The 13,879-nt window shown below is 45.7% G+C and overlaps 1 protein-coding gene across 1 annotated transcript; it reads left to right on the top strand.

Moving 5' to 3' along the window:
- Positions 1-2,687: 2,687 nt before the first annotated feature.
- LOC136169595 (pregnancy-associated glycoprotein 1-like) lies at positions 2,688-11,389 on the top strand. The gene is made up of 9 exons (XM_065937443.1): positions 2,688-2,740; positions 3,818-3,968; positions 4,942-5,059; positions 5,159-5,277; positions 6,460-6,653; positions 7,577-7,693; positions 9,220-9,349; positions 9,437-9,535; positions 11,240-11,389. Exons 1-9 carry the CDS (start codon positions 2,688-2,690, stop codon positions 11,387-11,389), a joined length of 1,131 nt encoding a protein of 376 aa, XP_065793515.1.
- Positions 11,390-13,879: the final 2,490 nt, after the last annotated feature.

Raw genomic sequence — 13,879 nt, 5'->3', positions numbered from 1 at the left:
ATACATACTGAGGAAAACCAGATCTGAAGGAGACACGTGCACCCCATTGTTCATCGCAGCACTGTTTATAATAGCTGGGACACGGAAGCAACCTGGATGCCCATCAGCAGACAAATGGATAAAGAACCTATAGTACATATACACAATGGAATATTACTCAGCCATTAAAAAGAATTCATTTGAATGAGTTCTAATGAGATGGATTAAACTGGAGCCCATTATACAGAATGACATGAGCCAGAAAGATGAACACCAATACAGTATACTAGCACATGTATATGGAATTTAAAAAGATGGTAATGATAACCCTATATGCAAAACAGAAAAAGAGACACAGATGTATAGAACAGACTTTTGGAGTCTGTGGGAGAAGGCAAGGGTGGGATGTTCTGAGAGAATAGCATTGAAACAAGTATATTATCAAGGGTGAAACAGCTCATCAGCCCAGGTTGGATGCATGAGACAAGTGCTCAGGGCTAGTGTCCTGGGAAGACCCAGAGAGATGGGATGGAGAGGGTGGAGGGAGGGGGGATCGGAATGGGGAACACATGTGAATTCATGGCTGATTGATGTCAATGTATGGCAAAAACCACTACAATATTGTAAAGTAATTAGCTTTCAACTAATAAAAATAAATGAAAAAAAAAAAGTGTTCTCCAAGGCCATAGTTCAAAGGGCAGGTATGTGTGTCATTTCTCAGTGATGTCATATTTACCCTGTTGGGATTTAACCGCCAAAACAGAATTTAAACAATATGCAAAAATGAGGATTAATACACAGACCCCCACCTACATACAGCTGGCAACAGGAAAGGCTCCTGTTGTATTCAAGGGACAGGCCTGGATAGATCTCATGCAGGAATGGGCCCTTGGAGTCCTGGATGAGTCATTAAACAGGGTTGTCTTTACTTTGGATGCCACAGGTGTTTTGTCTTCTTTGATTGGGAAGACCTTTAAAAAAATTTTTTCTTTGGTCTTTGCTTTGGCAGACAAAATTTTTCATGGTATAGACCCTATAGGGGATATTATATCAGAAATATATCTAGATATCTTCAGCAGTTAAATTTGTTGGTTTGCATGTCCCCAATGATCTTTCTTTATAAATAGAATGGAAACAAACATGTTCCGTATGCATTTTTCAGTCTTTTTAAATCAACCAACTTGAATTACATTCCTTTCTGTCCCCACTGCACTCCCAAGTGTAGGCTAGAAATAAAAACCTGCAGAGACTGAAGGCTGATTCTAGCATATCATTGTGGAAATTTCGTTCCCACTCTTTTTTCGAGAAAAAAAAATTAGTAGCTAAGATTAAAATCAGTAAACTGTACATAAATATCCAAACTTCTGATTGTGTTGAAAACATGGCCAACTGGCCTGCTTTCCATCATGGTTGGAGTAGAGGAAAGGCTGCTCCCAGGGGTCAGAGTCCAGCATGGCCACCTAGTCCTATTATAATTTCTCTTGCCTCCTGGGGCCATGAGTTTGTGAGAACTAGACTGCTGGCTCTCTTAAGATAAAGACTACTTTTGTCTTGATCAACTTTGACTTTGAAGCCTTTAACCCAGAAACCAGCACACAGTTCTTCTTTGTATGTTTGCTGGATCATATAAAATATCTTGTGGTTGCATATGACATTTTTTCCAGTACTGAAACCCATGCAATGGAAGTACTGCTCTGCCCTAAATCTTTGATGCAGACTGGCATGACAGATGCCCTGATCTCTGCCGTTAGTCCCACTACTTAAGGCTAGTTGTATGTGTGAGGCGAGCAGAAGTAACGCAGCTTAGATTAGGAGTAGGCCTTCCTACTTAGTGAGATTATCAGGCCACCTGGATACAACCAATTAGATTTCGCTTAACACTGACCGCTGTTTGCCAGTTAGGGCCAACTAGCTTTCACTTAATACTGACCGCTGTTTGCCAATTAGGAAATTAGGAATGGGGCGGAAACCCCCAGGAAAGTCCCACGCGCGTGAAAGTTTTGACCAATGAAATTGCTTTGCAAACGTGTAACCAATCTGCTTCTCACCCTATAAATTTGTGTAACAGCTTGGGTTCGGGGCTCTCTGACCCGCACCACTGCGTTGGTTGCAGCAGGGAGTCCTGACTCGAGTCAGTAATAAACTTCCCCTTTTTGCCAGTTGCATTGTCTTGGAAGCCTTCTCTCTTCCCGCTTGGGGATTTGGACATCGGGCATAACAGTATGTCCTTGGGTGGTCCCTGAAGTCTTCACTTCGCCATTTGACAACTTATCCTCCTAGCAATCTCCTCTCCAATGAAGACAGCAATGCATATCTCATGAAGTGGCTAGGAAGATGACTTGAAACCATGAATGTAGAGTATGACCCCTACTTACCATTTTCATGATGTTCTTAGGAGATTTTTCTCCAAGTAAGCAAGGTTCTCCTTCTCCTTAGATGTCCATACAGATCAGAGAGATTCTCCAGCCAAGCTTCAAGGAAGATATTACAGTTCAATTCTCTGTATTCTGAGAAGCTTCAAAGTCCACTCACCAAGGATACTGATGAAAGTAGAGATTTTATCAAAAGCTTTGTGTTTTTATCAGATCTATTAGTGGCATAAAGGGGAAAACTAGGGCATGTCAGAGCATATATAACTAGGCACTCCTGGTCACTACTGCATGCTAAGAACCCGAACTTCCCTGAGTACTTGGAGCCAGGAAAGAAGCATGAAGTGGCTGGTGTTCCTCGGGCTGGTGGTCTTCTCAGATTGCATAGTCAAGTAAGTATGGGGACTGTAAGCTGCATCATCTTCCTTTCTCGGATTTTTCTTTTCATCTGATTATTCTTCCACCCATCAGGTTTAGATGGGAATTGAATATTTCCCTGACAGTCTTAAAGTTCAACCCTTATTTATTGATAAGTACCTTGCTTTAGGAACTGGGGATACCAAGGGTCTTGGTGTAGATTTGCATGGTTGCACAACTCTTGGAGTCCAGTCATGACCTATTGAAAATGCAACTCCTTACAACTGTTCAGTGCACAGTCTATGCAGATGTAGGTGTGGTCCTGTGGAATGGCAGTTTTCTACATTTTATTCAACAAGTCCTCTTTGTTCTCTGTCTACTTAGATGTGTATATGCCTATGTCTGATTCTCTGTATCACTATCATTTTACTCTCCATCTCTTTGGAGGTCTCTATGAGAGTATTTCTCTCTGTGTTGTTTTTTTTTAATTTTTCATTCGACTCATCCTTCATTCTAGAGCCTCTCCATTATCCTTACTCGTTCCCTAACTCCTGGATTCTTCCTTCAAATCCCTCTACTCTTTCACCTTGGAGAAAGATATACTGTTTGATATAAAGATTTATATCTGACAAGCAGCCTGATCACAACCAACCCAGTAACCTCTTGCACTGCAAATGGCTCCCTTGTAAAAGAGCATAAGAGTCCCCCTTCTACCTCCTTCCTTGAGGTTCGATGAGGAGGATACAGTGGGATGGCAACAGCAATGCTAATGGCTGTCTTTACCGAGAATTTTATATATCAAGTACCTTATATCCATCACTTCACTTATCCCAAAGATATTCTCTTTGGAGGGTTTGTGTTGTTACATTTCACCATTTTACTGAGGGGGAGACTGAGACAGCCCATAGTCATATGGCTTATCCCAGATTGCAGAACAGAACCTGTAATCAAACCTATGTCTTTGCCAAGCTATATGCATAAAATTCCGATAATAATGTGCCTCATAAAAATGATTAGAAAATACACAGGGCAATTACAATGACAGTTTTACCTGAACACTGACAGCTAATTGTAGCTCCGTCTTTGTTTTCTTTGTCAAATGCTCTGTAAAGAATACCTCTAACGAGGGTGAATATCATGAGAAAAACCCGCAGTGAAAACAACATGCTGAACAACTTCCTAAAAGAAAATGCTTTCAGACTGTACCTGACTTCTTCTCCTGGCTCAAATATAACTACTTACCCTCTGAGAAACATTCAGGATGTGAGTATTTTGGGAGGATGGTGCTCCACAGCGCCACCTCGTGCTCTAGTCTAGCACTGCGCCTCATCTGGAGGTGCCAGGTGGGATGTGGGGTTGGGGTTCCTGCAGGAGGCAGAAACACTGGAAAACAGGGACCTCACCCAGAGGAGAACACACTATCACCCTCAACTGTTGGTCTTTGTGACTGGGCCTGGCAATTACCAGGTGGCAGGCGAATATCCATTTCTGTGTCAAAGATGTGTCATTAGTTTGAGGGAGATTGTTCCCTCTGAAATAAGTGAGTCAGTCAGTTACAGATGAAGAGTGAACCATCACTGATCAGTTGGTAGAACCAACGCAAAGCAATTGTGAATCCCCAGGCAGAGGAATTCAGTTTCCACAGAAACAAGAACCACAACCGTAAAATGTTACTGAACCCATATTCCGTGTAAGGCCATAAGTATCTGACACTGTGTTTACTGTTTTTAGATTAGAAAAGGGGCTTATTTTGTCTTCAAGAATGCTCATGCTGGCCTGAGAGATAGGCATATTAGTAAGTAGATGTCAAAAGAAAGGGTCCCCTGTGTGGTGTTGATTGGATGTGGTCTGAGTTTTGAGGGAGTGGCTGAGATTGATCAAGAAGGATGACCTGGAGAAGGGGTTGCTAAGGCTGAGTTTTAAAAGACTAAATAGCATCTCAAATGAAGGCACCAGGACTTCCCTTGGTATCCAGTGGTCCTGAGGTCCAGTGGTTATGCCTCTGTGCTTCCAATGCAGATGTACCACTTCAACACCTGGTCAGAGTCAATATCCTGCATACCATGCAGCACAGGAAAGATATATCAAATGCAGGCACCTCTGGGACCAACGTCAGTGAGCTGCATGGTGGTTAGGAAGTGATCTCAAGAGATATGTGACATCCAGAGGGAGGCATGAGTGTGGGAATAGAGGTTAGCCAATTCTGCACTAACCCACTACCTCCTTTTCCCTGTAGATAGTATATGTGGGTAACATCACCATTGGAACACCCCCTCAGAAATTCCAGGTTGTCTTTGACACAGGCTCATCTGACCTGTGGGTGCACTCCATCTTATGCTCCAGGCGACTCTGTTGTGAGTATAGACACCCCGTACCTGGCACATCTTTCTGTTGCCCTGCCATCCTGTTTTGCACTCTTGGCACCTGATGACACTTATCTCTTGGGTCTGCAGCTTCACAAGGTTTGTTCAGACATCGTGAGTCTTCCACCTTCCGGCCAACCAAAAGGAGATTCAGCATCGAATACGGTCGTGGGAGGATGCAGGGAATTGTTGCTCATGACACCGTTCGTGTAAGAGTGTAACAAATGCTGAGTCAGGACTGGCTATGGAGTGACCACTGCTTGCAAAACAGATGCAGGACCATCTGGCAGGACCCTTCCTAGCCTAACTCCCATTGATATTGGCCATCTTACCCACAGGAGCCTGTCCCTGGGGAGTCAGTGCCCGTGGTGACACACGAGCACCCAGATTAGCTAACCCAGAGAGTGGCTTGAGATGGGGACTTGCAGCTTCTCTGCCCATGGAACTTCAAGGTTCATTTTGCTGTGAGTGAGAAGAGGGGAAAAAAAGCACCCACTTTATATTCTCAGACTGTTCCAGGCACTTTCAGGTGATAACTGGTTTAGTCCTGCAACAACCCCACACAGCAGTTACTCTGATTAACTCATGGGATATGAGGAACCTGAGGTGCAGCCAGAAAGGGCCTTGCTGAGGACACACATGTGGTAAAGAGTGGAGCTCGGCTGGCTTTTCAGGACTGAAGTTTCTGTGGGGTGTTTAGGGATAGCATAAAACTGATCTGGGGACCCTCGGGGCAGTCAAGGGCTTCAGGTATCCATACGGGGAAACTGAAGGCCTGAGAAGTTAGGGGGCCTGATAAATGAGTTCTCACTCTAGGGGGCCTTTGGGAGTCCAACATACTTATGGCCTGCCTCCCCCAAAGTACTTGAGTAGTCCCCCACCATACACACTCACACAAAGACACACATATCCCCAAAAGTTAATCCCCATGCAGGAATTTCATAGATCCCTGCAAGCAAGATTGTGTTTTTGGCTTCTGTCTTCCTGGACAGGTGCAGAATCCACAGTACCTTATAGAGGATGCAGTCCATTCCTGTCATTAGGTCACAGTGATGCCAAGGAGTTAGTTGCCTTGCTCTGGGCTCATTTTGTCCACAAGGGGGCACCGATGGGTCCTGGCCTGACTCTTGGTTGCCCCTCCTGTACAGAAGCCACAAGGCCAATTTGACTCACTCAGGTGGTTTTTTTCCAGAGGGGCAGATGTTTTAAAATTCACAGCCTCTCACAAATGGAACCCAAATTCCCGTCTCAGCTTGGTCGAACCGCCTGAGGTCCACAGAACACACAGGCCAGCCTAAATTCTTCTCTGAGGATCAAATGGCAATGCTCCCCAGCCCAGTACTAGCCCTACTTCACGTATCTGTAAGTGGGATCATTCTTCTCTCCCACAGATTGGGGACTTTGTAAGTACTAACCAGGCATTTGGTCTAAGCATGGAGCATTCCTGGTTTGAGGGAAAGCCTTTTGATGGCGTCTTGGGCTTGAGCTACCCCAACATATCTCTCACTGGAGGCATCTCCATCTTTGACAACCTGAAGAATCAAGGAGCCATTTGTGAGCCTGTTTTTGCCTTCTATCTGAGCAAGTAAGTCTGAGATGGACAATCCATTTCTCCAAATGATCTGTAATTTGCTTTCAGTTGTAAGAAATTTGTAGAACACTTGATAAAGAAGTATCCTGAGAGATAATCTAATCCACGATAACTATGGCCCCAGGGCCCTGCCTGGCTTCACCACTGGCTTTTATAAATAATGTTTTATTGGAACAAAGGCCTGCTCCTGGGCTCAAGATCAGTAACTTGGTCTAGGGGGATGAGTGAGGAGGAAGACTAATGGAAGGCAACAGGAATCAAGTTGGAGTGAAAGGCATTAGGATTTGCTTATGAATTTGATAAGAAAGGAGAAGGATGGTGGGTATCTTTCCTTCCTCATTAACATTTCACTGCGAGCCCAGGACCAGCTACCCAATTTGCAAGAGCCACTGAAAAATGAAAGTGTGGGACAGAAAACAAAAGTGTGGGGCCCCTTTTTCATGAAATATTAGGCATTTCAAGACACGGAAAGCAGAGGTGGAGTCCCTTCTGAGTGTGGGGCCCTTTGGACAATAGAGGTCACAGGCCAGTGGAGCCAACTCTGGGTGACCTGATTCTACACCCTTAGACTCCCAGGCCTTGATTTTCTTGAAAAATGACAAAGTGGACAGGGGAAAGCAAAATTGCTTCAGCACCTTGTCCTCTGAGGGTGTCTGAGCTCTCAGGTCACAGGAGGTCCAGGGCATCTTCAGAAGATATAGTGGGTGCAGTGCAGCCAACTGACTCAGATTCTACCCTCCTCTGTGCCACTCATTAGCCAGTAACCACCTCAGTCTGGTTCTCAATCGCTCCTAGAGTCGATTTCTGAATCTGTAGATGGGGATCTTATTAGGGCCTTGATGGGTGTAGAAGCAAAACTCTCAGACAGTGCTGTTGTTACTGTCCTCCAAAGATCCCCCACTGTCTTCTCTCTACAGAAGCAAGCCGGAGGGCAGTGTGGTGATGTTTGGTGGGGTGGATAAATCCTACTACCAGGGAGCGCTCAACTGGGTACCGTTGATCCAAGCGGGCAAATGGTGTGTCCACATGGACCGGTAAGCATCTCCCTCTGAGGGTCAGCCCAAGGGATGCTCCCACTACTGTACATGAACACAGGCAGACACACAGAATGCATTCTCAGACAAATAGACACAGAAACATATACACCACCCACAATGACACAGATAGACCCACAGACACATAGAAACACAGAAGCAGACACATATAAACATACACAGAGACACATATAAACATGCAAAAGTTGCATAGCTAATCAGAGACACAGAAGCACACACAGAGATACATACAAACACACAAGCACATAGATACACAAAAAGCCCATGGGTTCATAATCCCCAGGCCTCCTGACCAGGGCTCTGACCATGGTCCTCACAGGGTCCAGAGAGGTCTGTGCAGCTGGGAGAGCCTTGCACCCGCTACCCTGTTAGGCGGGGAGCACGGTCAGAGGACTCTACAATGTGGTGAACAGGATCAGGGAGGATTTCACCAGCCTGGACAGCGTTATCAGATAACCAACTGTCCAGGGCTACCTGGGACCAAGGAAGTTCTCAGTACAGATAAATGTCAGTTTAAAAACAGGGCAAGTCCTGAGCAAATGGGGACAGCTGGTCTCCTTATGAAGAAGCTACCCAGCGGTGGAGAGAGGTTGGCTGCAGTCTTAAGATCTGAAAGCAACTAATAAATAATATACCCCACATCCCTGGGCACAGAGTGGGGCAGGGGCTATAACTGAGAGAATCATGAAGGTGGAATCCAGGAGTGACCTGAGGACAAGAGGCAATAACTGACAGGATTCTGTGTGATACGCTCAGAGAAAAGCTGACCTGTCCTTTGGAGTTTCCGTGGGCTAGTCATGTATATCCTGGGCAGGGTCTCAGGGTCTGAACTGGCTGTAGAAACAGTCCTGGGAGACACCATCTACCAGAGGAGCCTCTGTCTCCCCCTTCTATGAGAATCTGCTGCCCTTGCAAATCTCCATCTTCACTCTGTGTTTGACCCATTATTTGTTCCCCACCAGATACAGCTCTCTGGATGTTTCTCATTATTTTCAGAGTCTTCATTCACTCATTGAACAGACACACACTGGGCATCCACTGTGTGCCAGGCACTTTAGGGAGACAATGAGAATAAATCTCGCCCTCACATCTAAGAAGGCAGATGCAATGAAATGACACACACACTTCGTGAATTGAGTTTGGTACATGCTAGACGTGAGGAAGGGTCTACAGAGAGTGACCAAGAGAGGAGACTGATAAACACCGGGGGAAAGTCTTCCTTGAAAGCGATACAGTTAAGCTGGAATCTGGAAGATGAGAAGAAATTTGCTAGTCAAAGGGGAGGGGACACTTCTAGGAAGGAAAAGCAGCTTGTGTCAAGCTACAAAAGATCCTGGTGTATTCAAGTACTGAATTCAAGGATGTGAAGGGAGGTGCCATGTCGAGAGCAGATGAAGAGAGTCAGGGCAAGAGACAAAGGGCTGTTTAGGAGACAGTCGGGAAGGGGGCAGCTCTGGGGAGACACAGAGTGACCGCGATGCCTGCTTTGTTCCACTGTCTGTCAGCATCTCCATTAACAGACGGGTTGTTGCTTGTAATGATGGCTGTGAGGCCTTTGTGGACACCGGGACATCACTGATCCTTGGCCCAGGAAGACTGATCGATAACATCCTGAGGCTCATCGGCGCCACCAAGGTGAATGGTAATGCCCCAGGTTCACTCCCAGTCTCCACACACATCAAGGATCTCCAGGGCCAACCTCTCTCCCTCTCTCTCTAATAGCACCATGTATCATGTTCTACGGTCAATACCATGCCCTCTGTTGACTTCACCATCAATGGGATCAACTACCCAGTTCCAGCTCAAGCCTACACTATCAAGGTGAGGGGACAATACTGAGGGTTGGGTCTCAAACTGAAGCTTGCAGGAACCCTTGTGCTGCTGCTGGGAGGAGGGCGCCATCTGCAGGCCATGTCACACCATTGCAGATGCTTCTGAGCCTTGTGACTGGGCCAGTGCTTCCCCAAAAACCAACTACTTGAGAGTAAAAGGCCGCCTGGGACACTGATCATCCTGAAATAAATGTGGAAACCCCACACCATGCTGGCATGGTGGGAGTCACAAGGCGAGGGGAACACTGAGGTCCTCAGTCCTAGAAGAACTTCTGTTCAATCTGAACACTTAGGTGCATGAACATGAATGTCAGCGCTAGCAGTCCCTGAAATAGGCCATGTTACAAGGAGAATGGCTCGGGACAATCCCAGTGTGATGTCCCATCATAAATTAACAGTCTCCCTTCCCTTTTCAAAGTTTTCCTGCTTTGGATGATAAATTACATGGTCACCCTAGATCTCGGCTGCTTCTTCCCCTTGCTCTGACCAGGTGCTCCCTTTGTCAGTTGGGGTACCCAACCCCTACTCGGATTGGGGATGTTGAATACAAAGGTGAATAAAGGGCGCACAGTGACTGCTCAGACCCGGCACAGGGTGGAGGCTTCATATCAGCACCCTGTGTGAGTACATAGTAGGCTGATGAGCTCAAAGAAGGCTTTGAAGACCAGAGAGAATTTCAGGAATTCTAAAACCACAAACTCATAGAGACCTATGGGGGATTGCTTGGTTCTAGGCAACACTGCACTGGATTTCATGCAAATGGCATCCTAAGGTGCTCTGCACTGGGGCACTGGGGACTTACTAGGGGTGATGAGGGCTACTGACTGACCAGTGGGAATGGGGAACCAGAGTACGTTACCCAACCAATCCTAGAGTGGCCATAGAGGGTGAGTGTGGGCCGAAGGAGGCTTCCCAGAGTTCCTGAGTTAAGTTTTCAAGAACTTGTGGGCACTGCTGTATTTAAGATGGATAACCAACAATGAGCTACTGTGTAGCACAGGCAACTCCACTCAGTTATATGACAACCTGGATGGGAGGGGTATCGTTGGGACCAGGATACATAGCTACATACAATTGAGTCTGTTTATTGTCCACCTGAAACCCAGAATATTGTTAATCAGCTATAATCCAATAAAAATAGTTTTTTTAATACAGAGGGATTGTGGGGATTCTGGGGATGCCAAAGGAGGACCTGCATTCTCGGTAGAGAAAACAAGGAGAAGGAGTCAGAAGGAAAGAAACAGGGAGTGAGGAGAACCAGGGGACACACTTGTTCTTTTCTCAAAATTGTACTGTAGTGTGGCTGACCTTCAGTGTCACTTAAAGTTCGGCTGCACAGCAATGTGACTCAGTTACACACATAAAAAGTATATATTCTTTTTCTTATTCTTTTTCATGTGTTTTATCACTGGATATTGAATATAGTTCTTTACTCTCTACATTAGGTCTTTGTTGTTTATCATTCCACTGTTTCCCCAACTCCCAGTCCTCCACTCACCACACCCTTCCTCATGGCAGCCACATGTGTGGGTCCTTTTGGGTTTTGGATGAACTCTCACATCCCCTGCTGCTCATAAAACCACTTGATACTTACCAAAAGAGGGAAATAAAACTAAGAACGGTGCTGGTCTGGATAATGGGGGGAGTCACATGTAAGGGCTCAGGCTGACTGGTGTGTGTCTGACTCCCCCAGGATTCTAGTGGCAACTGCTTTATCGGCTTTAGAGAGAACCCAGTGAATAGATCTACAGAGACCTGGATCCTGGGTGACGTCTTCCTGAGGCAGTATTTCTCTGTCTTTGATCGAGGAAATGACAGGATTGGCCTGGCACAGGCAGTGTAAACTGTTGGAGTGATTCAGGAATCAGTAAGGCCACTCCTAACACACCCTCACTCACACTTAGGGCACTCCTGCCCAGGATGCTGATGAACTGGATTTGGTGGTCTGCACACCCTGTTCTCAATAAAGTATAAAGAGTTTCACTCATAACGATGCTGAAATAAATGGGTGCCTCTGTTTGTGTCTGGGAGGGAATGATCTAGAACCAAGTCTGAATCATAATTGAGAGGAGCCCAACTCCAACTGGCTTCAAGGAAAAGGGAGACTCATTGAAATGATTCTGGGAATCCAGGACACAAGAATCAGAGCAAATACAAAGATTTCAGTGACTGAACCCAAGAAATCAGAAGTCATCAGTTCTCTCTTTCCCACCCTCGCTCTTTCCCTTTGCTCTTCTTTGGGGTCTGAGCCTGACAACTTCCTTCCTTAAGGCTTCTACACCTAGTGAGGGAGTCCAAGCTACCTGCCCTAGGGTTTTATATCCCCAAGGCATCACCTAGTAAGGAAAGAAGCTCGGATATATCAGCGTTCAATGGTGTTCTTTGAATGACCCACCTCAAATCACCTGTACAGTCCCAGATCAGCCATCCTTGCAGGCCCATGTGGTCCTATGACTGGCTTTACATGGTCATTGGCCCTGACCCAGCAGCACACATGATTGTCAGATTCCTCCAGAACTACATCATTGAACCTGGGGAGAGGCAGCCCCAAGGATACCAGCTGGGGGATGGTCTAGGCCATGAAAGTGTTCGTGATGACCCACCAACTCCACCACCTCCTCATTCAGAGGAATTCTAAGGGGTAATGAAATAGACTCTCTTCATCCCATCTCAGATGATCTTATCACTGGGCTTCTCCTCCAGGGGAGTTTCGGTGAGGTAGTTCATGCAGAGCTGGTTCCCTCTTGTTCCCACACACCAGTCACCAGCTCTCTGCCACATACACCTGCTCTGTTCTTTCCAGTCCTACTTGGTAAGTGATGGCCCCAGTGGATCCCTGAGCCATCCCCCTCCTCCAGGGCCCAGATTGCACCTTCCTTGGCCTCCAGTGCTTCTGGGGAGAATGCAACGCATGTATCAGGGGACCCAGGGTACACAGAGCCTTCAACCTTTCTGAGCTTCCTCCAGGGGTGGAGCTACAAACTCTTTGAGTGGAGCTGCCACCGTTAGCCACTTTTGCAGGGGAAGCATCTGTTCTTTCCACCTGGAGGCCCTCAGTAGATGCCTCAACTGAGACAGGAGGGGTCAGAGGTTGATTTCCTTTCAGATTGACTGGTTTGATCTGCTTGTTGTATAAGGGACTCTCAAGAATCTGCTGAAGCACCACAGTTCAAAAGCTCAGCTTTTTGCCATTCACCCTTTCTTATGGTCCAGATAGCACATCTACACATGATTACTGGAAAAATCATAGTTCTGACACTACAGACCTCTGTAGCAAAGTGACTCTCTGCTTTTTAATACACCGCCCAATCTTTCATAGCCTCTCTTCCATCCAAGGGGCAAGTGTGTTTTAATTTTGTGGTTACAGTCAAGGTCCATAGTGATTTTGGGGCTCATAAAAACATTCTGCCACTGTTTCCACTTTTCCCTCATCTATATACCTTGAAGTGGTGGGATTGGATACCATGAATATTTAGTATTTTTTTTGTGAATTGCTTCTGAATGTTGAGTTTTAAGTCAATTTTTGCATCTCCTCTCCTCATCAAGAGGCTCTTTCGTTCTTTGCTTTCTTCCATTAGGGAGGTGTCATCTTCATATATGTGGATGTTGATACTTCTCCCAGCAATCTTGATTCCAGCTTGGGATTTATGTAGTCCAGCATATCGAATGAGGTATCCTACAGAGAAGTTAAATAACAAGAGTGGCAATGTACACCTTGTCACACTCCATTCCCAATTTTAAATCTTTCCGTTGTTCTGTATCTGATTCTAACTGCCACTTTTTGACCCACATGCAGACTTTTCAGGAGACAGGTAAGGTCATCTGGTACTCTCATTTCCTTAAGAATTTTCCATAGTTTGTTGTCGTCCACACAATGAAAGATTTTAGCATAGTCAGTGAAGCAGACAGAAATGTTTTTCTGGGATTCCCTTGCTTTCTCTATGATCCAACGGATGTTGGCAATTTGATCTCTGGTTCCTCAAACCCGTTTGTACATCTGGAAATTCTCAGTTCATGTACTGTTGAGCCTTAGCTTGAAGGATTTCGAGCTTTACCTTGCTAGCAAGTGAGATGAGTGCAATTGCATGATGTGTTGAACATTCTTTGAATTGCCTATCTTTTGAATTGGTTGAAAACTGACCTATTCCTGCACTGTGGCCACTGCTGAGTTTTCCCAAATTGCTGACATATTGAATGCAGTCATTTTATAGCCTCATTCCTTAGGATGTTTTAAAACAGCTCAGGTGGAATTCCATCACCTCCACTAGCTTTGTTTGTAGTGATGCTTCCTAAGGCCCACTTGAATTCATACTCCAGTATATCTGGCTTTACA

Source organism: Muntiacus reevesi, chromosome 5 (genome assembly GCF_963930625.1).
Source record: "Muntiacus reevesi chromosome 5, mMunRee1.1, whole genome shotgun sequence".
In the NCBI taxonomy this organism is placed as follows: Eukaryota; Metazoa; Chordata; class Mammalia; order Artiodactyla; family Cervidae; genus Muntiacus; species Muntiacus reevesi.
The sequence above is the reverse complement of the archived record's forward strand: the minus strand, read 5'-3'. Positions and strand labels throughout refer to the sequence as shown.

What these genes read in the sequence shown, in the direction of transcription:
- LOC136169595 (XM_065937443.1), top strand. Translation starts at nt 2,688, where the DNA reads ATGAAGTGGCTGGTGTTCCTCGGGCTGGTGGTCTTCTCAGATTGCATA. An exon ending in TGGTGTGTCCACATGGACCG is followed by an intron (nt 7,694 to 9,219) that starts GTAAGCATCTCC and finishes ACTGTCTGTCAG; the next exon opens with CATCTCCATTAACAGACGGG. An exon ending in GGCTCATCGGCGCCACCAAG is followed by an intron (nt 9,350 to 9,436) that starts GTGAATGGTAAT and finishes TCTCTCTAATAG; the next exon opens with CACCATGTATCATGTTCTAC.